General features: G+C 39.7%; 1 protein-coding gene across 3 annotated transcripts in view; it reads left to right on the top strand.

Moving 5' to 3' along the window:
• The first annotated feature begins 38 nt into the window (after positions 1-38).
• PIGF (phosphatidylinositol glycan anchor biosynthesis class F) overlaps positions 39-22,748 on the top strand; it is a 46,801-nt gene continuing 24,091 nt past the window's right edge. The window contains exons 1-4 of one of the 3 annotated variants that reach the window (XM_075127148.1): positions 39-190; positions 1,509-1,759; positions 3,906-3,997; positions 5,151-5,267. In XM_075127148.1, the coding sequence (XP_074983249.1) occupies positions 1,532-1,759; positions 3,906-3,997; positions 5,151-5,267 (437 nt within the window). In that variant the 5' untranslated portion in view covers positions 39-190; positions 1,509-1,531. Of the gene's footprint in view, positions 191-470; positions 639-1,508; positions 1,760-3,905; positions 3,998-5,150; positions 5,268-22,748 lie in introns of those variants that run through there. The other 2 variants (XM_048842971.2, XM_048842972.2) reach the window with 2 other exon arrangements.

The following is a 22,748-nucleotide window of genomic DNA, read 5'->3' as shown; positions in this document are numbered from 1 at the left end:
TTTGCCCAAATCACATAGCAAGTTATCCTGATTGGTTACCACCACCTGTCAATCTGAGCCCTTGTGACCTCTGCAACGCGCCCGGCGCGGCTACCTACGCAGAGACTAAAGCGAAGGGGCAGGTGAGCCCCGTGACCTCTGACCTCGCGTTCGGTGTAGCCCCGCCCACTGCCTCATGGATGTGACTCAGGTAAGAGGAAGATGGCCTTACCTCCATCCCCCTCCCCCGGGGCTGCGCCTTCCGCTGCCTCCCCCCTCTCCTGCCGGCTGCTCTCTTCCCCCCCCCCCCCCGCAGGCTGCGCCTCCCTCTGCCTTCCCCCACTGCCTCCCCCCTCCCGCCGGCTGCTTCCCCCCCCGCTGCTTCCCCCACTACCTCTCTCCCCACCGCAGAGCCTTCCGCCGCTCCTCACCAAATTTGGGGATGAATGCTGGTCACGTGCTGGCTGAGGGAGGTTGAACATCGGCTAGGAAGAAGACAGGTCATGACATTTTGCCTCTCTGCAAATTGCCCGATGGCACAAAGCCTGTGGTGCAGACTGTCACTGCCTGGGGATGCAAACATCAGCATGGCCCATGCATCAGATGTTGTAGCAGGACACATTATCACAATCGTTGCCAATGGCAGGTTGCAAAGAATGGTACAGAATAATATTGAGCAGGAATCCTTCCCCCTCCCCAGTGTATCTTACAAGACTGTGTAATTGTTTTGTCTTGCCCAACAAAATCAGGATTCCCCATATCTCTGAGAAAATCACAAGAGGGTGGGCTGAAGAGTTAGCTTCTTGAATTTCTTTTTGCTTGTATGTAGTAAGGGTTAAAACTTAGTTATTTGAATGCCCTACCTCCAAACAGTTACAAATTTAGGTTGAATAGAAGTGGATAGTTAAGGTTGAAAATAGCACCTGTTTTTTAAAGAGTTTCCATCAATTTAGAATTGTATATATATTTTTCAGTGTTCCCATGTCTTAACACTTCAAACTATGAAAGCAATTATTTTTTCAAATCTGCTTTTCATTTTTTGTGCTGTTTGTTTACTTTTTGTTTACTCTGTGTGCTTTTGTTCACATGGAGAATGAAAATGCTCAGTTTCATATTTGTTTATGTGTATTTTCTCTTTGTGCTCAACCATGGGAACCAGTATTTCACAATGTTGTTGTAAATACTTCAGAGGAATGTTCTATGTAAAAAAGTCATCAAAATGTTCCTATTAGTTGTCTCAAAATCAAATTAATCAGCAGTGAATCAGCATCATCTAGTCTATGTGAGTATTCAGTTCAGCCAGCTTTTGAACCATTGGGTAACCAATTTTCAAGTATTTTATTGCTGGCTTTTTTATTCTGAAACTTTTTTGGAATGAAACATCATGATTGCTCCTAAACTGAGTTTTCTGGTTTAGAGCAGCACATAATTTATCTTGCTATGCATTCCAACCAGGAAAAATAATATTTTTTCCTCCCTCTTAAGCCTTTCAGTAATTAACTACAATAATGTTATTTGCTTTATTGTAGGTGGATAGTCACGATAGAACACCATGAAAGATACAGAAATAAAGAGACTGCTGTCTGCCCACATTGTCTGTGTATTTTCCATTATCCTAACAACTGTTGTTCCACCTTTCTTCTTGGAAAACTTCTCAGTTTTGGGAACACACCTTATCTGGTTGTGCATCTGTTCTATTTGTGTAACAACTGTAAATATAATCTTGTATATAGTACTTAAACCAAATCCATCTTCTAAGAGAATTTCATTTGCTCACAAGGTAAGACTCTGTATAGTTAACTTGATGCTAGTAGCTTTGAGGGAGGATTGACTATCTTTTTATTGAAGGAATCAACTAGGAAAGTGAAAGGACAAAATATGTTAAAGTGCTTGGTTGTCAGATCTTGGCCTTTGTAAATGAGCTGAGTAAGTGTGTATTGTCTTTTAAAATGAGTTTTCCAGTATTTTCATCAATGTTAAACATTCTCTTCTACTCAAGTTTTCAGGAGGGAGTATTTCTGTACTCAAACTACTAGACCCCACTCCCTTCCCAGGGTCAGGTAGAGGACCCAGGAGTCCTGATACTGCCAACTCCACTCCAACTGGGATCTTTCTACCTCTGACACTGTCAGCAAACCCAGGGGTCCTTGCTAAGATATGTCTTAGTGTGTTTTCAAGAACTGGTGGTTTATAGTCTAAGACAATGATCTCCCAATAAGCTCCATTCTGGCAGAAGTCCGTCGGACTCTCATGAATGCAGAGGTCTATGTAGACACAGGTCACTGCAGGATTAGGGCCTAAACCAGCATTATGGAGAGGTTTGTTCTCCTCTGCAGTTAATAGTTGTTAAGACATAGCAATAATTTGATAAAGAAAAACAGTAAAATCTTGAAAGTGTTTTTTTTTAAAAAAAAAAAAAATCAAACCCATCAAATTTAAATGAAGGTAAAGTGTAGCAAAATTAATTGGAAAAGTATTGGAATGGATAGTTAAGGTCATTTGAACAACCAAGCCAGCTCCCACAGGCACTGCAATTTTATAAAAGACACTATAATACTACATTTTGCAAGTGAAGTTTTGGGAATGTGAACACAAAGAAATTAATTTTAGCATGGGGGTCTGGATCAGTTCCCAGCAAGACCAGGATTGGAGAGGCACAAAAGCATCTTCACATCACCTTTCTTCTGCACCTCAGTTGCTGAGCCAAGGGGTTAGACCACTGTTACTAAGAATTTTGTGATGTTCAAATAGCTTGACAAGCCAAATAGCTTGAAAGCAATAATTTTGCACACAGTGTGTGAGGTGACATTGATTTATTTGATAAGGGGAAAATGATACAAAAAATATTTAAAAAAATCTTTTTAGGGTTTGTGACTTGAAAAAAAAACAAACTTAAAAACTTTACAAGGAACATGAAACTTAACTAATGTTGGAAGTTTCCTTTGTGACTTGAGTTGAATAGAACCACTCAGATTTGGGTGGTGCTTCTTTAATCAAAACTGCTCATCAGACTCCTACAGAAGAAAAACAGGTAACAAATGAGTACCATATAAACTGGTAGAAAATTAATGATGTATTTTAAAAAATATTATGTACATCAGCTGTTCTCAAACTTTGGGTCGGGACCCCAAAGTGTGTCATGACCCCATTTTAATGGGGTTGCCGGGGATGGCTTAGACTTGCTAGGCCCAGGTGGCAGGGCTCAGGTTACAGGCCCCCTGCCTGGTGTTGAAGCTCTTGGGCTTTGGCTTTCCCACCCCATCTCCTGGGGTGGTGAGGCTTGGATGGGCTCAGGCTTCGGTCCCTGCTCCTGGGGTCCTGTAGTAATTTTTCTTTTCAGAGGGGTCGCGGTCCAATGAAGTTTGAGAACCCCTATTACAGGATAGTAGAAAGTTAGATACCCATTTCTGAAAGTGGCACTGTTACGTTGAAATCTAGTCAGTTTTAAAATGTAGTTGGAGTCAAATATAGTTTTATATACTATGATGTCTCGGAGTCTCTCTTCCAATTTTTAAAATATTTTTTTTATTTTCTAATCTTCCTTAGTACTTTGTGGAAGATGCATTCCAATAAAAGAAGCATACAACACAAGTACTGTCAAAGGTGCACGGGAAACAAACTGGGAAACGTTTTTCTTCATGTTATTCTTCTCAGTTATAGTAATTGTAGGTGTTATTTGTAATAGTAGTACAGTAAGTAAAACACACAAAACTGAAGTGTGATTTTTATTTTTAAAACACTAAACACAGGAAAACTTTTATATTAAATTATTAGTTTCAACCATAGCCCAATGTAATAATTTGAATGGTATGTTTCCAAGGTAGGCATAGTGGAACACTGTTGATAAAATGAAGAATATATATTGCTTACTGTACTATTTATAGAGCATTATCCTGATATTTAGTGGTTTTTTTTTTTTTTTTTAGGTAACCAGATTTCTAAAATGCTGTGTGTTCTTCTTCATATCATGTATACTGTTTCATGGAATTATCATTCTTTATGGAGCACCACTAATAGAGTAAGTCTGAAAACCCTATCTTCACCTAAAAGCTTTAAAGCTCCTTACAAATATTGGTTAAAAGGCTTTGGATTACGTCCTGGCCCAAATGAAGTCAATGGCAATCCCATCGATTTCAGTAGAAGCAGGACCTCACCCATTGTCTGTATATATTTTGAGGCAGGCACTAGTAGGAATTAAAAACAGACAACTGACCACTTGCCTTTTAGTATATGCTCATTCTGTTTTATAATCTACATGGAACAGTGATCAAGAAAAAAAAACAGCATGGGAAAGTTGCAGTACACTTGAACCTCAAAGTTACAAACACCTCGGGAATGGAGGTTGTTCTTAACTCTAAAATGTTCATAACTCTGAACAAAATGTTATGGTGGTTCTTTCAAAAGTTTACAACCGAACATTGACTTAATACAGCTTTGAAGCTTTACTATGCAGAAGAAAAAGGCTGCTTTTAACCATCTTAATTTAAATGAAACAAGCACAGAAACAGTTTCTTTACCGTGTCAACTTTTTTTTCTAAGCGTTCCCTTTATTTTTTTAGTAATTTACATTAAATACAGTACTGTGTTTTGCTTTTTGGAGGGGTGACTCGTCAGTTCGTAACTCTGGTGTTCGTAACTGAGGTTCTACTATAGTTGTATAAATGTCCCATGTCCTTCTCTCTCTTCCTATCGTATTAGCATTTGGGATGTAAGTTATAGGGGGAAACCTGCTTTGCATCTATCATGGCTGATATTTGGAAGTGGTATTGAGATGCTGAGTAATGACAACATCATGCAGGTAAAGCTCATTATCTGCTTCCATAGTCAAACAAGAAAGATGAAAGATTTGGGAAAGTAAAAAATCAGTGGATACTTTTGAACTAAAGTGACTATCCATACAAATTACCATTGTGTCTGTTAAAGTTGTACAGGACCCAAATATTTCAGATGAATTACTACATTTTTTAGTTTGTTTAGCGGATATGGGGCTATCTGAGGATATTGTATTCCTTTCCCTTTATTCCTAAAGGCTGAACACAAGAAACTTTTCTTGCTAGATTAGTTTTAAGAAGGTGTACACATTTTCTAATGGAGCTGGCATTTTTAAAAAAACTTTAGACTCATTGCTCTTAACATAAAATTAACTAAAAAAGTTTGTCTCTCCTTTATAGGTCAGTGCTTGAGACATTTCTGTTTGCAGTACTCCTATCTACATTTACTACTTTACACTGCTTGTGTATGCTGGGACCAAACATTCAAGCATGGATAAGGGTGTTTAGTAAAAATGGGTAAGTTTTCATTTTCCTCCTTCTCTTACAATATAAACAGATATGACTGCAATAAAAACAACGAGGAGTCCAGTGGCACCTTAAAGACTAACAGATTTATTTGGGCATAAGCTTTCGTGGGTAAAAAACCCACTTCTTCAGATGCATAGAGTGAAAATTACAGAAACAGGCATAAATATATATTGGCACATGAAGAGAAGGGATTTACCTTACAAGTGGAAAACCAGTGTTGAAGGCCAATTCAGTCAGGGTGGATGTGGTCCAGTCCCAATAATTGATGAGGTGTCAATACCAAGAGAAGGAAAATTGCTTTTGTAGTGAGCCAGCCACTCCCAGTCCCTATTCAAGCCCAACTTGATGGTGTTAAGTTTGCAAATGAATTGTAGCTCTGCAGTTTCTCTCTTGAAGTCTGTTTTTGAAGACTTTTTGTTGAAGAATGGCTACTTTTAAATCTGTTATTGAGTGTCCAGGGAGATTGAAGTGTTCTCCTACTGGCTTTTGTATGTTACCATTCCTGATGTTTGATTTGTGTCCATTTATCCTTTTACGTAGAGACTGTCCGTCTGGCTGATATACATGGCAAAGGGGCATTGTTGGCACATGATGGCATATATCACAGTAGATGTGCAGGTGAATGAACCCCTGATGGTGTGGTTGGGTCCTATGATGGTGTCACTAGAGTAGATATGGGGATAGAGAAGGCAACGGGGTTTGTTACAGGGATTGGTTCCTGGGTTAGTGTTTCTGTGGTGTGGTGTGTAGTTGCTGGTGAGTATTTGCTTCACGTTGTGGGGCTGTCTGTAGGCGAGGATTGGCCGGCCTCCCAAGGCTTGTGAGAGTGGGGGGTCATTTTCCAGGATAAGTTGTAGATCGTTGATGATGCGCTGGATAGGTTTTAGCTGTGGGCTTTACGTGATGGCCAGTGGTGTTCTGTTATTTTCCTTGTTGGACCTGTCCTGTAGTAGGTGACTTCTGGGTACCCATCTCACTCTGTCAGTCAGTTTGCTCACTTCCCCATGTGGGTATTGTAGTTTTAAGAATGCTTGATAGAGATCTTGTAGGTATTTGTCTCTGTCTGAGGGATTGGAGCAAATGCGGTTATATCTTAGTGCTTGGCTGTAGACAATGGATCATGTGATGTGTCCTGGATGGAAGCTGGAGGCATGTAGGTAAGTACAACGGTCAGTAGGTTTCCGATATAGGGTGGACTTCAGTCTCCCTGGACACTCAATAACAGATTTAAAAGTAGCCATTCTTCAACAAAAAAACTTCAGAAACAGATGTCAAAGAGAAACTGCAGAACTACAATTCATTTGCAAACTTAACACCGTCAAGTTGGGCTTGAATAGGGACTGGGAGTGGCTGGCTCACTACAAAAGCAATGTCCCCTCTCTCGGTGTTGACACCGCCTCATCAATTATTGGGACTGGACCACATCCACCCTGACTGAATTGGCCTTCAACATTGGTTCTCCACTTGTAAGGTAACTCCTTTCTCTTCATGTGCCAATATATATATTTATGCCCGTATCTGTAATTTTCACTCCACGCATCTGAAGAAGTGGGTTTTTTACCCACGAAAGCTTATGCCCAAATAAATCTGTTAGACTTTAAGGTGCCATCGGACACCTTGTTATTTTTGTGAATACAGACTAACACGGTTACCCCTCTGATACATGATTGCAGGAAGCAACATGTCCTGGAGTCTTTTATAAAGAGGATAGGGCTTTCTGAATGAATGTACAAGATCATTATTCTTGAGTCAAACTTATCACATCCATAATTTAGGGTTGTCATTGTTTCCCTGATGAAACATCTCCGTGGTACAGTTGATTGGTGAGATAGCTTTTCATTTTGTTTCTGGCCTCCAGGGTTCAAAATCTAGTTTCACACGTCTTTAAAATAGTTTGATTCTACGTAGACACTTGTCCACAGTGCAAAATCATTACACAATTTGCATGATCACCACCCTTTATATAAGAGACCCATGACTGAATTCTATGGAATAATCTTGCATATTTCCTCACTTGATAAATGTTGAAGTTACACAACTTTAAAATGACACTTCTCACCACCTGCTTCCAAGGAATTATAACTTAACTGTGGGAAAAAATGTAATCGACCTTAAACAGAAATTTGATGCACATGATCTTGGTTATGAATATTGGAAAAAGACTATTTAAAGAAATCTGTTTTCATTGTAGGAAAACTCAAATGTTCTGGTGGCATTATTTAAACTAATTATGAAAATAACATCAGCTTTGTTGCTTAATGAGATGCTGTAGATCATTACATTCGCCTGTATTGAGGACAGAGTCCTTTTTGATTCAGTTTAAAGACACAGAACCCACCAACCCGCTCCCAGATAACCAATAATTTAAATTAGAAGATGGAGACATTGAAGTTTAAAAACTGTAAACATGATAGTAGTAATTCTTTACACACAGATTTTTATTATGTATATCATACTATAGGTCCATAAGGCTGAAGTCTGACCACACTTGCGTTTACGTTTAAGTGAATCACTATTGGCTTAAGTGGAGTTACGTCTGATTTATACCAATGTAGAGAAGATCAAAATTAAGTATACTGTGTGTAGTAGTCACATGTAACAACCTTTATATTAATATTATCATATAAGCTGTGCGTGGGCTTTGGTAGTCATTAAGCATCCTATTCGGGTCAGTTGCATAGGGCATTTTCTCCTTTCACTCTAAAGAGTAGATAGGGAAACAGAAATTAAACCTCTGAAAGATTTAATTAAATCTTTTGAGTATTTTTAGTCAAAATAAAGTAAGACTAAGTACTAAAATGTTGTCAATCCACCCCATTGTACTGGGAGGTTTTAGCTCGCTAAACAGTAGGTGAATTTGTGACACATTCTACAATGATTTCCTCTGTTCTGCTAGGTTAGATTTCAGCTTTAACTCAGTTCCATTCCTTTCTAGGATTCAGTTTAGCTTTTTAATGTTGTTTTGAATATAGTTATTTGTATGGCTGTATTATGCTGTGGGAGGCAGGCTTGTCCCTTCATATCTCTCTTTCAGTCTCACAACATTTTAAAGTAAAATACATGTTTCATTCAACATAATGCAGCTGATTTGACTCTTATGGGTGCAAATCCATTACAAAGAACTACTGTAGTAATCTTGTAGTCATCTAGTATCTCAATGGTTCTCCTTTCCAGAAATTAATTCCTTAGTTTGTAATTTATTAACTGGAACTATGCTCGCAGGAGTGAGGTGGAAGTCAAGGGGACATGAGCTGAGGAAGGGGTTGATTGTGGGTGCGGTGTGTTCCCAGGTTGATTTACTGGGTTTACCATGTGGAGTGAGGAGTGGGTAATTCGATGGTGAGGGAGAATAGACGGTTGAATAGTGGGGGAGGACAGGGGATGCTTTTGCCTTAAGTTTTAGTATGTTGAGTTGTGGGGGAGGGGAAAGGGAGAGAATTTTGTACATACTAGGAATGTATTTTAGAACAGGAGAGCTAATCTTTTCATTGAGTTCATTGGATCATGCCCTAAATTACTATGTGACCTTATTTTTGTAAACCTCATCCACCTATGTGTTTTTTAAAAATCAGTAAACCAAGTTCTGTAAAAGGTGCATGTGTTAGTAATGAAAATTCAATAGAATATTAATTATAGCAATGATAGAAAAAAGCTTGACATTAGAAAGCTATTAAAGTCTAGCTTTATGAATACAAATATCTAGCCTGAAAAGGGTTAGAGTTGTGTTATGCATTCATACTGCCAAATTATTCACTTTGTGAAGTCTTTCCACGATTTTCGTGTCTCCTAAAATAAAGATCCGGCTGTGAATATCTTTTCACATAACTATTGTAACTTGTTCAGTATGCCCCACCGAGGGCGGAAAGGGCCTTTCAAGTGGACTACTTATTATTTATACCTGCCTCTGGAAACTTCCACTGCATATATCTGACGAAGTGGGTATTCACCCATGAAAGCTTATGCTCCAATACATCTGTTAGTCTATAAGATGCCACAGGACTCTTTGCTACTTATCACATGTAACTCTTTATATCATATTGGTATAGTTACAGATGAGTCAATCCCTTAATTCTTGCATATTTGAACCTGATCCTGCAAGATTTGTAATGTTTCTTTGAGTACTTAGCACCCTCAATTCCCATAAGTATCGCTTGCAGAGGCATTCACCACTTTGCAAGATCATTTGTGAATTAAGTTATTACAAAATCAGTTTTTAATTTAATGTGTTTCTCCTTTTAAAAGAATGTTTGCCCTTATGTAATGACTTACATCATTTTTGAAGCCACATAAATCAGATCTGTGTATTATAAAATAATAAAAATTGCTTCAGAATTTTCCATTGTGTAGTGCACAGAGAAGAATTGTGGACATAATGTTCTCAAATAAAAATGTGACATTGAATTGTAATTGTCAAATCTACAGTTTAAAATTGTGGGAAAAAACGTGTTAGTTTACCTTTCTAGTATTGGATTAAATATTGTGCTAACACTGAAATGTTCCAACTCTTGAAGTATCAATTTATGTTCAATTTTAATAGTATACATATGCATGTATCTTTGAGATATGTAAATAAGTTACTGTATTTTACTTCATGGCATCCTGTGCCAAATTTTAAGTAAATCCTAATCTGGGCTCCAGTTTTCTCTAATTCTGCATCCAAAGAGTAGGTTGCCTAAGCCAGTTGCTTCTGGATTCGGTGTGTAGTGTGACAACTAGTATGGCAATTACTGTCACCAAGCTAATCACATGCTACCACAAGCTGATAGTGGGAAAGAAAAACTGTGAAAAGGTCATCAGCATTAAAGGAGGTGGGAAACTGCTATTTAAAAGGCTTTTCAGTAACTTTTGGCTCAAATAGCAACCTGAGTGTAAGACTTTAGAAATCAGCTAGCAATTGCTGATTTTTACTGCTCCTGTTTGTGTTTTTGTTTCAAGCCACTAGTCTGAATGATTGTGTTGAAACTCCCTAGCTGGCATTAGTTGCATTGTTAACATCTGATACTGTACTATAGAAAATGAGTAGAGAGAGATTTGATTTTATTTGGTGTTGATTCTGAAAACAGACGTATTTAGTTTCCTGTAAGATGTAACTTAATTATTCAGTTATATGCTGTGATATGTTCTTGAGACTTTAAAGTGTTCTTTATGCAGAAGTGCTACAATAGAGCAAGCCAAAACTAGAATTGCACATGAACATTCTACTGTAAGGTGGGGACCCCCCACTACTACAAAAGGTGCAGCTGCACACCATGGGAGCAGACAGCCTCACCTAGAATTGGGGGAGACTCATTCTGTTAGCCCCTACTCCTGACCCAACCCAGCACATGGCCACAGCGGCCCATCCCTCTCTGGGGGCACTACATGGGGAAAGAGCTTACCCCACCTTCTGGGTGAGGGAATAGGGTCAAGTTGCCCTAGCTTCTAGCACATAGTTATTATCATGCTGGGTGGGAAGTGGGCAACTGGAGCTTTCTTATGCTGCCAGCTGATGTAGTTAGTCTCTAGCTTAACTGTGCTGCAGGTTCAGGAATCAAACCCTATTGATGATGTGAGGTTGTTACTGTTGCACATAATAGAATTTGTATTTATTTTTCTTTTACACATGAGGAAATTGCATACAGAAATCACGTTAAAATAGGTTATTTAGGCTGTCCAGTCAAACATTCAAAAAAAATTAGGAAATGCCAGACTATAGATAAAATAAATCTGTATTGCCCTGTATAAAGCTTATACAGGGTAAATTCATAAATTGTTCGCCCTCTATATAATTGATAGAGAGAGATGCACAGCTGTTTGCTCCCCCAGGTAGTAAACACTTACTCTGGGTTTACTAATAAACAAAAGAGATTTTATGAAGTGTAAAAAGTAGGATTTAAGTGGTTTCAGGTAATGACAGAACAAAGTAAGTCACCAAGCAAAATAAAGCAAAAATATGCAAGTCTAAGCCTAATACATTAAGAAACCGATTACAGGTAATATCTCACCCTCAGAGATGTTCCAATGAGCTTCTTTCACAGACTGGACTCCTTCCTAGTCTGGGCCCAATCCTTTCCCCAGTACAATCCTTGTTAGTTCCAGCAAACATCTCAGGTCGTAAGCAGGGGTTTTCTCATGACTGGCCACACTGTTTGTCCTGCTCCACCCCCTTTTATAGCTTTGGCATAGGTAGGAATCTTGTCTGTGCTTGTCCCCACGCCCGCCTCATCAATGGAAAAGTACAAGGATTAAGATGGATTCCAGTATCACGTGACAGTCACATGTCACTAACCCCCCTATTCTCCATTCTTCCTGAGTTAGCCCACAGGAATGCAGGTAAATAAACCATTTACAACCAATTGTCCTAGTCAATGGGAGCTATCAAGATTCTAAACCACCATTAATGGCCCGCACTTTGCATAATTACAGTAGGACCTCCTCGTTATACTTCATATTTCTAGCTTCAGATACAAGAATGATACATGCATACAAATAGGAGGAATACATTCAGTCAGTTATAACCTTTGTTATGATACATTACAAGAGACCTTTTGCATAAAGCATATTTAGTTACATCATATTCACATTCATAAGCATATTTCCATAAAAATATGGAGTGCAATGTCACACAATTGTTACCATTTAGTAAATGAAAACAAACCAAAGTGAACTGTACATATGTTTTAGGAAATAAATAATGAAGTGTGTTTATATCTAAAGTTGTCTAATGAGAAAACATCATAATACTAAAATTTAGCTAAGCTTTACATTTTAATACTTTGCATTTACAGGTAATTTGCCTGTGATTTATTAAACTGATTATAAATGCAGATAGAATATTAACTTTGTCTTTGCAGAGAAGTGTCACAATGGGTGAAAATCAGCCCTGGCACAAGTGGGTGCTTCTCCACTGACTGCACTGGAACGCCTCCTGCTTACACCACAACTGTATTTGGCCCAGTGTATTTTTTTTATAAGTGATTTAGTTTCTTTTATATGTGTGTTCTGAGTTTGGTTCTGTTCAATATCTTCATCAATGATTTAGGTAATGGCACAGAGAGTACACGTACAAAGTTTGCAGATGATACCAAACTGGGAGGGGTTGCAAGTGCTTTGGAGGATAGTATTTAAAATTCTAAATGATCTGGACAAACTGGAAAAATGGGCTTAAATTACAGCAAGGGCAGTTTAGGTTGGACATTAGGAAAAACTTCCTATCAGCGTGGTTAAGCCCTGGAATAAATTTCTCAGGTTGGTTGTGAAATCTCTATCATGGAGATTTTTAAGAGCAGGTTGGACAAACATCTGTCATGGATGGTCTAGATAATACTTAGTACTGCCATGAGTGCAGGGGACTGGACTAGATGACCTCGTCAGGTCCCTTCCAGTCCTAAGATTCTGATTCTTTGTACTAGCTACAATATCTTAATCTTAACACTAAAAAAGAAGCCTAATAAGCATAATATTGTGTATTCCTGAATTAAAAGGGACACCATTAATGTGGGGAAAAAATAAGACCATTTCTCTTCTCTTCAACAAATGTCAGGCTTGTATTGTAAATATGTTATAGTCTGTATTATATTGATCTTACAAACACTTAAACACATGCTTAGCTTTTTGCATGTGAGTAGTTCCATTGAAATCAATCACCTCAGTAAAGTTTATGTGCATTTTTAAGTGTTCGCAGGATTGGGGCCCAAGAGTCTAAATTCCTTAAAATGAGGGCTGGAGTTAAAGTCAAAGTATGTTATGCAACCTAGACACAGCACAGGAGCATTTGTGATGCAGTCTGATCTGTCAACCTTGACAATATCTTTCCTTAAAGAAAAAGAATCTTAATTTTTTTACTAATGCTTGTAGGGAGCATTACTGTTATCTTGGCTTCTTTTGTACATTCACCAAGTGTCATTTTTGATATCCTTAGGAAGTAGGAGTAGAATTTTCACCTTATCTGTACCATATCTTAAAGAATTACCTTGAAGAGAGGATCATTTCAGAGTCTCACTGTATACAGTCATCAAACCCAACACTACACAAATGTAAACTCCTCGTTTAGAGTATTGTTACTGAGCCAAAAATAACTCATTTTAGCATAGGAAAACTGTTCATAAACATTAAGTTGTGTAATGAGCTGCCATTAGGGAAAGTATTTCTGGCTAAAAGTGTGGGAGATTCTCATTCAATAATAATTTCTCAAAAAATAGCTTTTTCAGTGTGGTCAGGTAATACAGGATGTCTAAAGCAAAATACTATCTTGAAATGGAAGTCAAATTTCAATGGATAAATAAACAATGTAGCTCCTTCCACCAAACTACATTAATCCTACTATGTCTGCCTTTCCTCCATCCCTTGAGCTACCTCATCCTTGGTACATCCTGAGTAGATTTGGCAATGCTTTCTCATTTGAACAAGAAAATCCTTATAAAGCTTTTAAGAAAAACAAATACCAATAAACCAAAACCCAAAGAGACTATACGGGAAAATGATCTGGCAGTCCAAGGACACTCTGACTAATCATTATTGCTAGATTATTCCCTGTGCAAACTCATGTCAAGAAAGTGCTAATATAATTCTGTTAAATGCAAACTACTATGTAAATGCAATGTAAGATGTTCCACAAAATGTCAGGAAATGCAAAAACACTGTTGCATATCGTTTGTTGCATGGGGTAAACAGGATGTACACACTTAAGACAAAATAGTGATGATAGTACATATGTGCATCATGAAGCATTAACATGAATTTTGAACCTTAGTCTTTTGCATTTCTGAAAATTTGTTATTTCAACTAGGAAGTCATACTATTGTAAACAGATTTTTTGTATTTAATTTTATTTGATTTTCTTTAAGTTAAAGGAAGAGAATCCAGTGTTGTTTAGCATGTGGAATTTATGGATTAGATTTTGCCCTTGGCACCTACAGAGATGCTAGAGGCGGGGTAGGGAAGACTATAGCTATTGGTCTTTGACAGTGGACCTTGTAAGTTTCCCCGAAGCAATACAGATAAAGTAGAGGATATTCTTAGTAGAGAAGAAAAGCATTTACCCAGGAGAATGTTTGCCCTTATGATATGAGGAGGTTTCTTCGTCCTTTGTCAAGGAGACTCATAATTTAGGAATATGTCCAGATTGCCCGCTGCTCTTGCAAACTGGGTTTGCCACAGCATCATCTCCTATGCAGGTTTCAGATGATAATTGTGATGGCTTATAGTCTATCTGATGTTGATCTGATCACAGTTATGTATGCATTTGTGACTTGATTAGAATGTGTTCTTAAAGTTACAGTTGAAGAACACACAGATGCCACATCTGGTTCAGAACATGGCAGCAAGTCTGTTTAGTAGATTAGATGCAGGCAGCACGTTACAACTCTTCTGAAATGTCTGCATTGTCTCCCTGTTTGCTTCCAGGTACAATTCAAAATATGCATATTGATAAATAAGACCTTGAATAGTGTGAGTCCAAAACTAACTGCCTGAGAAAACACCTTAATTGCTTTCATGACCGCCAAGATCACTTGTGTGCTCTGGTTTACAGTGGTATTTAGAGACTGTGGTGATGCCCATCACCACAAAACCTGAAAATAAGATAGGCAGTATTTGATAATCTCTTGCACAGGAGGAGCCTACATTTTGTAATTTGTTTCCCCATGTGGGTCTGACATAATCCAAGTTATTGGCTTTCAGGGCATGCTCCGAAGGCCACCGTTTCTCCTGAGCAGGAGGTTATGTGGTATATTTTTCAGAAGGCTTCTATACAGGGTTGGGTCTATTAATATTAGACTACCAGCTATTTTTCTTTGTTTCTATGCACCCACAGATATGTAATAGCACTATTTTGTAAAATTAACAACCAAATGCTCACTCACATAGCTGAACTTGCAGGCATGACTCATTTGAATCCACAGCTGTAAAAATATAAAACATTTTCAGTATATATTCAGTAAACACTTTTCAGGTTTATTAACTGAAAGAACTTTTTCAAACCTTGCAAAACTACTAGTATTTAGTAGTTAAGTTTGTTCTTTTACAATCCCTCAAAAACATAATCCCATAAATTTACAAAAAAACCTTTTTGCTCTTTTAGAAAGGGTGAAAAAAAATAATAAAACCCTCTTTGATTAGAGACTGAGCAAGAACCATTCAGACTGAAAGGTGAATGAATCGGAGAATTGTATGTGAAAGCAGAGGATTATAAAGGAAACAGATTTATAGTTGAAAACAGTTAACATTGTAACTTTCGCTATAGCAAGTGTTCTGACATCACAAAATCACAATTCTAGAAATACGCTAGACTCTCATTCAGTTGTTTCAGCTACCCAGACTCTTGTCTGCCTTTTGATGACAATAACTTTTTGAATACATTTAAGTGGCAAAAACATACTACCAGGCATTTTTCTTGAATATATCCTTCCCTGACAGGTACCAGTAGCGTGAAGTCCTGCCCCAGGCCTGCTCAGACACATCCACAACATATTTTTTGTAGAAACAATCTGTTTGTATGATAGGAAACAACAGACCATGAATCCTTAAAAATTGCCTCATGTGCTGAGATCTGTATAAGTTAAGCAAAATGCTTGCTGTCTTTTAGTATTTGGTCTTCCAGTGTGGTAACAGTCTTGGTGCTATTCAGTAGGCTCAGTGCCTCAGACAGATGTGTTAAAAGACTAACTTCAGAATTTTGGAGCCAAATGCCAAACCATCTGAATCCTAATTAAGTGAAGCCAGGACTTCAGGTCATTAGATTTGTGATGGTCCAGTCATGGTAGCAGCTGGTTGTGAAGAAAAGGAGACTCCACAACTTGTTTTATTAGTTCACATGCAACGAATACATCCTTCAGCCTATGTCCAAATATAATTGAAAGAACTAAGTTTTCTACAGGTCAGAGGCTATTGTGGGCCTTCACTGAGGGGCAAAGCCAGTGATCAAGCTTGGCTTTACAACCTGCTCCTGTCTAGGTTTCTATCTTCACTCTGTAAGGACTTCAGGTGTCTGCTGGAAATTAACCCTAATAAACCAGTTTCTTAAGGGAATGTTGGCAGTCCTAATAAGAGACAGCTGTGGGACCTCTCAGTGCCTCAGGCTGGCTTCAGCCCTTAGTTTGACTGGCAATGTGCAGGATCCATTCAGCTTGTCCTAGTATTCTTTAATTAATGGAAGTTTGCTTTGGGATATTCACATGGCAGCCTTTTTTAAAATTTAAAATTCCATTTGTCATAAAATTAATCCCCAACAGAATACTTTGTTGCAGCTTTACTTGTGCTTGCTTACACAAATTAAAATAAAAAACAAACCACACTCACTGCAGTAGTTAGCCTACTTTAACTTTGCCAAACTAAACTATATTCCAAACTAAAGTAATCTGAGGAAAATATCCAGTCCAATTGCAGTCCTAGGAGTCCTTTCAGGGTTTGTTAATGTTTTTGGGTTTTTTTATGAAGCATTACTGGTTGGGGAATTGTGCTCTTGCATATGAACTAATTAGAGGAGATCAGAGCCCTCAACAATGCTTTGAGCAGCAAAATCTTCTTATACCCAGATAAATCTCAAAATTGTGGTCTGTTGAGGGAACAGTGTTTTGTGAAATATCCAGCCTTTTATTGTTCTTAGCCTTGTTGATATCATGCAACTTGTGAAAAGTGGGATCATTCACATGTCCCACATGGTGAGGTGCACGAAGTAATGGTACCAAGCCTTTGTTGGCATAGGTTGAGTGAATTACTGCAATTTGTCACTTCAGTCTTTTTGGCTTTTGGCATGTTTTCCTAAGTAACTATTTTCCCTATGGGACAGAAAGAAATCAAACAACTTTTTAATAAAAATCCAGCAAGTAAGAAGTAAACAAAAATTAATTCCAGCAGAGCTCCTTCTAGATGCATCTGGCTCCAGTTCCTAAAAGCGAGGGCCCCTGATGTTTCCTCACTGGGAAGCCTGTCAAGGCACTATTATTATAGCAGTTACATAAAAACCTTGATTAGACTAAAATTCTAAGATATTAAAAATACTAATCTTTTTTTTTCTGTTAGAATTACTTATCTGTGATCCTTTCTGTGTCTTGTTGAGGTTCATTGTCTGGGTACACTGCAAGAAGGACAGGAGACACTTGTCATAGATTTTAATCAGGCTGCAACTTTATTATATAGATGTCTGGGACTACCTGGCAGATAAAGTGTACAGTGAAGGAAAATCCATGCTTTTTCAAATCCATTCTCCGGGGCTTCCACCAGCCCCCCTTTGTTTCCATCCAGGTCCCCCAGCCGACCTATGGCTTGGACCTTACCATCCACCACCCTCGTAAGAGGGTTAAGGTGGGCTATGAGAAGGGGGAGGGGGGGTAGTTGGCTCCCTGCCGTACCAATCAGAGGAGTCCCCAACCCCCTTCCCTGTTCTGTGTCTTTATCCAGTACCTCCTTTTAAGTCCTTTACCACATAAATGGGACCACATTTATCTGGTCACTGGCTGCTGTTCCTGTGGAGTACCTGCACTGAACATCCACTCAACCCTACAAAATAAGTTGCGACATATGGCCTACCACCTTTTCTTCTCACCAGAAAAGGTCCTCCCTCACACCCGCTGTGGGGAAGGTGAAAAAACCTCACTCCACCGAAGCCAATTCTGGTGATGGGGGGGGAAAATTCCTTTAAAAGGAGCGACTAGCATAATGCCCACAACAGGTCCTAACCCAGCATGCCATTCGCCTTCACTAGGGGAGGGGGGGAGGGTGGGTGGGTGCTGGCTTATTCGCTGTGTGGAACAAAGAGGCTTGCCCCACCCAGATTTCGTACCTTTATGCCCTTCGGACCTCACGTTTCTGGGGGGGAGGGGGAGTGAGACATTGCTGCAAAGCTGACCACCAAGCACATTTTTTTTACAGCAGTTTCTGACCTCCTTCCCCAAACACACACGCTATAAAGCAGAGCTGTCCTTCCCAGGTAAGCCCCAGACCAACTCTTCCCCATCTTAGTTGTGGTGCAGTCATTAGGAAATTTATATGGCAGATGAGAACTGCAGAATGCTAAAGGAAAATTGCAGTGGAATATGAGAGATTCTTCAAAGATATCCATCTTAACAGATAGAAATACAACAGAGGGTGTGCCAGAGCACAGGAGTGGTGGGACCTGCCTAAAGTAAAAAGTCTAAGCTGTGCTACCCAGAGGGGCATGCTGCCTACTGAGGTACTTAAGTTGCCTCTGGTGATCAGTTCCATTCTCTGGTTGATGAAGGAGCTTATTTGGGACCACAACGGCTGATTAAATCCATCCTTTTGTCTCACTGGTGTATACCGTAAAAAAATGAACAAATAGCAACCAAAACCCAGCATTTTTTAATCGATTAGCTGGTAGAGTTTGGGGATGTTCCTGATGTTTATGCTTGTGGGGCTTATATGTGCCCTTCATCTTCTCTTCTCAAACAATTTATGGACATTCAGTGGCATTGTCAACACACCTTGGGGATTTTTGCCTCTTTCATCTACTCCCTCCGGAGCACCTTAGGGAGGGCCATTTGCATCATCAGCATACCTAGGGCTTTTGGCTCACTTGCCGTGCATTCTCCAGAGTGACATATATCTCTGGACAGGGTCCTTGGGCAATAGTGCGTTACTGGAGCACTTGTGGACACTTCCGTGTCCCTTTTCATGCTGGTTATTGGCATTGGTGCACCATCTATTGACATGCCTACTGTGCTTTATGCCCCAGAAGGGACTATGACTGGCCAGCACATGATAAATAATCACAAATGTAACTGTGTGCCACTGGGTCCTAGAGTATACTCCTCAATGTCTCCCTGTTCTCCAATTGGTCTGTTAAGATTGCCATGAAGCCAGCCTGGAAAGCCTCAGAAGCTTTGGTTTCAAAGGAACCCAGGTAAGACCCCATACTGGGTGTCAGAACTCTGCCCCAGCGCTACCTACAATCATGCAAGTCCTACAGAGGAGATTGTATAGCTTTATATCCACTCCTGTATAAAGTGTCCTGCTAGACCTAAGGTGACTGTTACCAGATTGTGGTGAGGTTTCTTCCTTGAGCAAGTAACCCAACCAGTGATGTTCAACATGACTTGTCAGAGGGTACGTGTAAACAAGGAAAACGGATCATGTTTTCCCCTTCGGATCAACCATGACCAGCGAACACATTTGTCAAGGTGTTAAACTGTGTCTACATTAGGTGCAAAGTCATGTTTAAAAAATTAGTTGGCTAGCAAGTTTTCAAACACAGCCTATTTTCCTAGTCATCTCCACAAAGGCATCATCTTCTGCCAGTGCCAAAAGGGAACCAGACAACTCCTCATTTGCAGCTGACTCTGCTGTCAGCTCCTACAAACACCTGCCTGTGGTTCTGGCTATTCCTCTCCCAGACATGATGTCACATATAAGCTACATAATGGATCCTCAGATGCAGCAAGACATATTGCATTAATAGGTGTGATACTGTCTCTTCAGAAATTTGCTTCCTTAATGTGTGATGATCTTTTCACTGATCTTAATGCTCCAAAGTGTTACTTAACAAAAGCAGTGTCCTAACATGGACGTTTGTTGGAGCCCTTGTTAGCATGGAGTTTTTGAGATTCAATATCAGATCTATGCTCTGGAATCCCTTATGCAGTTCTAGATTGCTTGAACACTGATGGTTTCAGCACAACCCATGTACATGCATACATTAGCAGCATTGACACTTCAACTACCCAGACATCTGTTGAGAAAAATAATACAGCAAGGCACATATTATCCAACAAGTTCTTGGAGTGTATTGGAGACAATTTTTTATTTCAGAAGGTGGAGAAAGCAACTAGGGGAGAGGCTGTTCTAGATTTGATTTAGACAAATAGGAAGGAACTGATTGAGAATTTGAAAGTGGAAGGCAGCTTGGGTAAAAGTGATCATGAAATGATAGAATTCGTGATTCTAAGGAATGGTGGGAGGGAAAACAGCAGAATAAAGACAATTGATTTCAAGAAGGCAGACTTGAGCAAACTTAGGGAGTTGGTAGGCAAGATCCCATTGGAAGCCAAGCCTAAGGGGAAAAACAGTTCAAGAGAGTTGGCATTTTTTCCAAGAGACATTAAGGGCACAAGAGCAAACTATCACTCTGCATAGGAAAGTTAGGAATTATGGCAAGAGGCCACCCTGGCTTAACCAGGGGATCTTCAATTATCTGAAACTCAAAAAAGAATCCTACACAAAGTGGAAACTAGATAAAATTACGAAGGATGAAAATACAAAATACCCAACACAAGTATGTAGGGACAAAATTAGAGAGGCTAAGGCATAAAATGAGATTAAACTATCTAGAGACATAAAAGGTAACAAGAAAACGTTCTACAAATACATTAGAAGCAAGGGGGATACCAAAGACAGGGCAGGCCCATTACTCAATGAGGGAAGAAAGACAACACCGAAAATGTGGAAATGGCAGACGTGCTAAATGCTTTTTTGTTTGTTTTCACCAGAAAGGTTTGTAGCGATTGAACGTCTAACATAGTGAATTCCAGTGAAAATTAGGTAGGAATTGAGGCTAAAATAGGGGAAGAACAAATTAAAAATTAGACAAGTTAGATGTTTTCAAGTTGGCAGGGCCTGATGAAATACATCCTTGGAGCTGACAGAGGAGATATGAGCCATTAGTGATCATCTTCGAAAAGTCATGGAAAATGGAAGAGATTACAGAGGACTGGAAGAGGGCAAATATAGTGCCAATCTATAAAAAAAGGGGAATAAGGACAACCTGGGGAATTAGAGACTAGTCATCTTAACATCAATACCGGGAAAGAGAATGGAGCAAATAATCAAGCCATCAATTTGCAAACACCTAGAAGATAATGTGATAAGTAACAATCAACATGGATTTGTCAAGAGCAAATCTTGTCAGTCCAACCTAATAGCGTTCTTGAATAGACTAACAAGCCTTGTGGATGGGGGGAAGTGGTAGATGTGGTATATCTTGACTTTAGTAAGACAATTGATACTGTCTTGCATGATCTCATAAACAAATTAAGGCCACGTCTATATGTACAGTGGTGCAGCTGTACCAATACAGCTGCGTTCCTGCAGCGCATCAGGTGAAGATGCTCAGTGCCGACGGGAGTGAACTCTCCTGCCGGCATACAGAAAACACCACTGTGATTGGCTGTGCACATAAGCATTTATGTTGGTGTAACTTATGTCCTTCGGGGGTGAAATATTCACACCCCTGAGCAACATACATTTTTGCTGACAGGCCGTAGTGTAGACATAGCCTAAGGAAATATAACCTAGGTGGAGCTGCTGTAAAATGGGTGCATAACTGATTGGAAAACTGTTCCCAGGAGTAATTATCAGTTGGAAAGGCATATCAAGTGGAGTCCCGCAGGGATTGATTCTGCGTCATTTTCTGCTCAATATCTTCATCAATGATTTACATAATGGCTTAGAGCAGAGGTCCCCGAATTGTGGGATATGCCCTCCTAGGGGGGTGTGGAGGGATGTTTGGGGGGTGCAGCCAAGGCCCAGGCCAGCCATGCACCACCCTCCACCCTGGGGGGAACAGGGAAGGAGCGCCACCCAGTTCTGCTCCGGGCCGTGGCCCCGGTTTCTGGCTCTGGGGCCCTGGCTGCCAGCCTTGGCCCCTGGCCGGGGCTCTGCTCCTGCCCCCAGCTGTGGCTCCAGCCTGGGCCCTCCTTACCCAGTCCTTGCCTCCCCACAAGCTGTTTCCCTGTTCATGGCCCCAGCTAGGGCGGGCATGGACAGGGATAAGTGGGGGGTGCGACCCTGAAAAGTTTGGGGACCACTGGCATAGAGAGTACACTTATAAAGTTTGCGGATGATACCAAGCTGGAAGAGGGTTGCAGGTGCTTTGCAAGGATAGGATTAAAATTCAAAATGATCTGGACAAACTGGAGAAATGGTCTGAAATAAATAGGCTGAAATTTCATAAAGACAAATGCAAAGTACTACACTTAGGAAGGAACAGTCATTGCACACATTCAAAATGGGAAATGACTGCCTAGGAAGGAGTACTTCGGAAAGGGATCTGGGGATTATAGGGGATCTCAAATTAAATATGAGTCAACAGTGTTACGCTGTTGTTAAAAAAGGAAACATCGTTCTGGGATGTATTAGCAGCAGTATTGTAAGTAAGCCAGGTACGCAAAGTAATTCTTTCACTCCTCTCTACACAGATAAGTCTTTAATTGGAGTATTGCATTCAGTTATGGGTGTCACATTTCATGGACAAATTGGAGGAAGTCCAGAGGAGTGCAGCCATAATGATTAAAGGTCTTGAAAACATGACCTATGAGGAAAGATTGAAAAAATTGTGTTTGTTTAGTCTGGAGGAGAGAAGACTGAGGGGAGACATGGTAACAGTTTGCAAGTACATAAAAGATTGTTACAAGGAGGCCAGTGAAAATTTGTTTTCCTTAACATCTGAGGATAGGACTAAAAGCAATGGGCTTAAATTGCAGCAAGTGAGGTTTACGTTGGACATTAGGAAAAGCTTCCTAACTGTCAGGGTAATTA

Source organism: Caretta caretta, chromosome 3 (assembly GCF_965140235.1).
Source record: "Caretta caretta isolate rCarCar2 chromosome 3, rCarCar1.hap1, whole genome shotgun sequence".
Taxonomy (NCBI): domain Eukaryota; kingdom Metazoa; phylum Chordata; order Testudines; family Cheloniidae; genus Caretta; species Caretta caretta.
The sequence above is the reverse complement of the archived record's forward strand: the minus strand, read 5'-3'. Positions and strand labels throughout refer to the sequence as shown.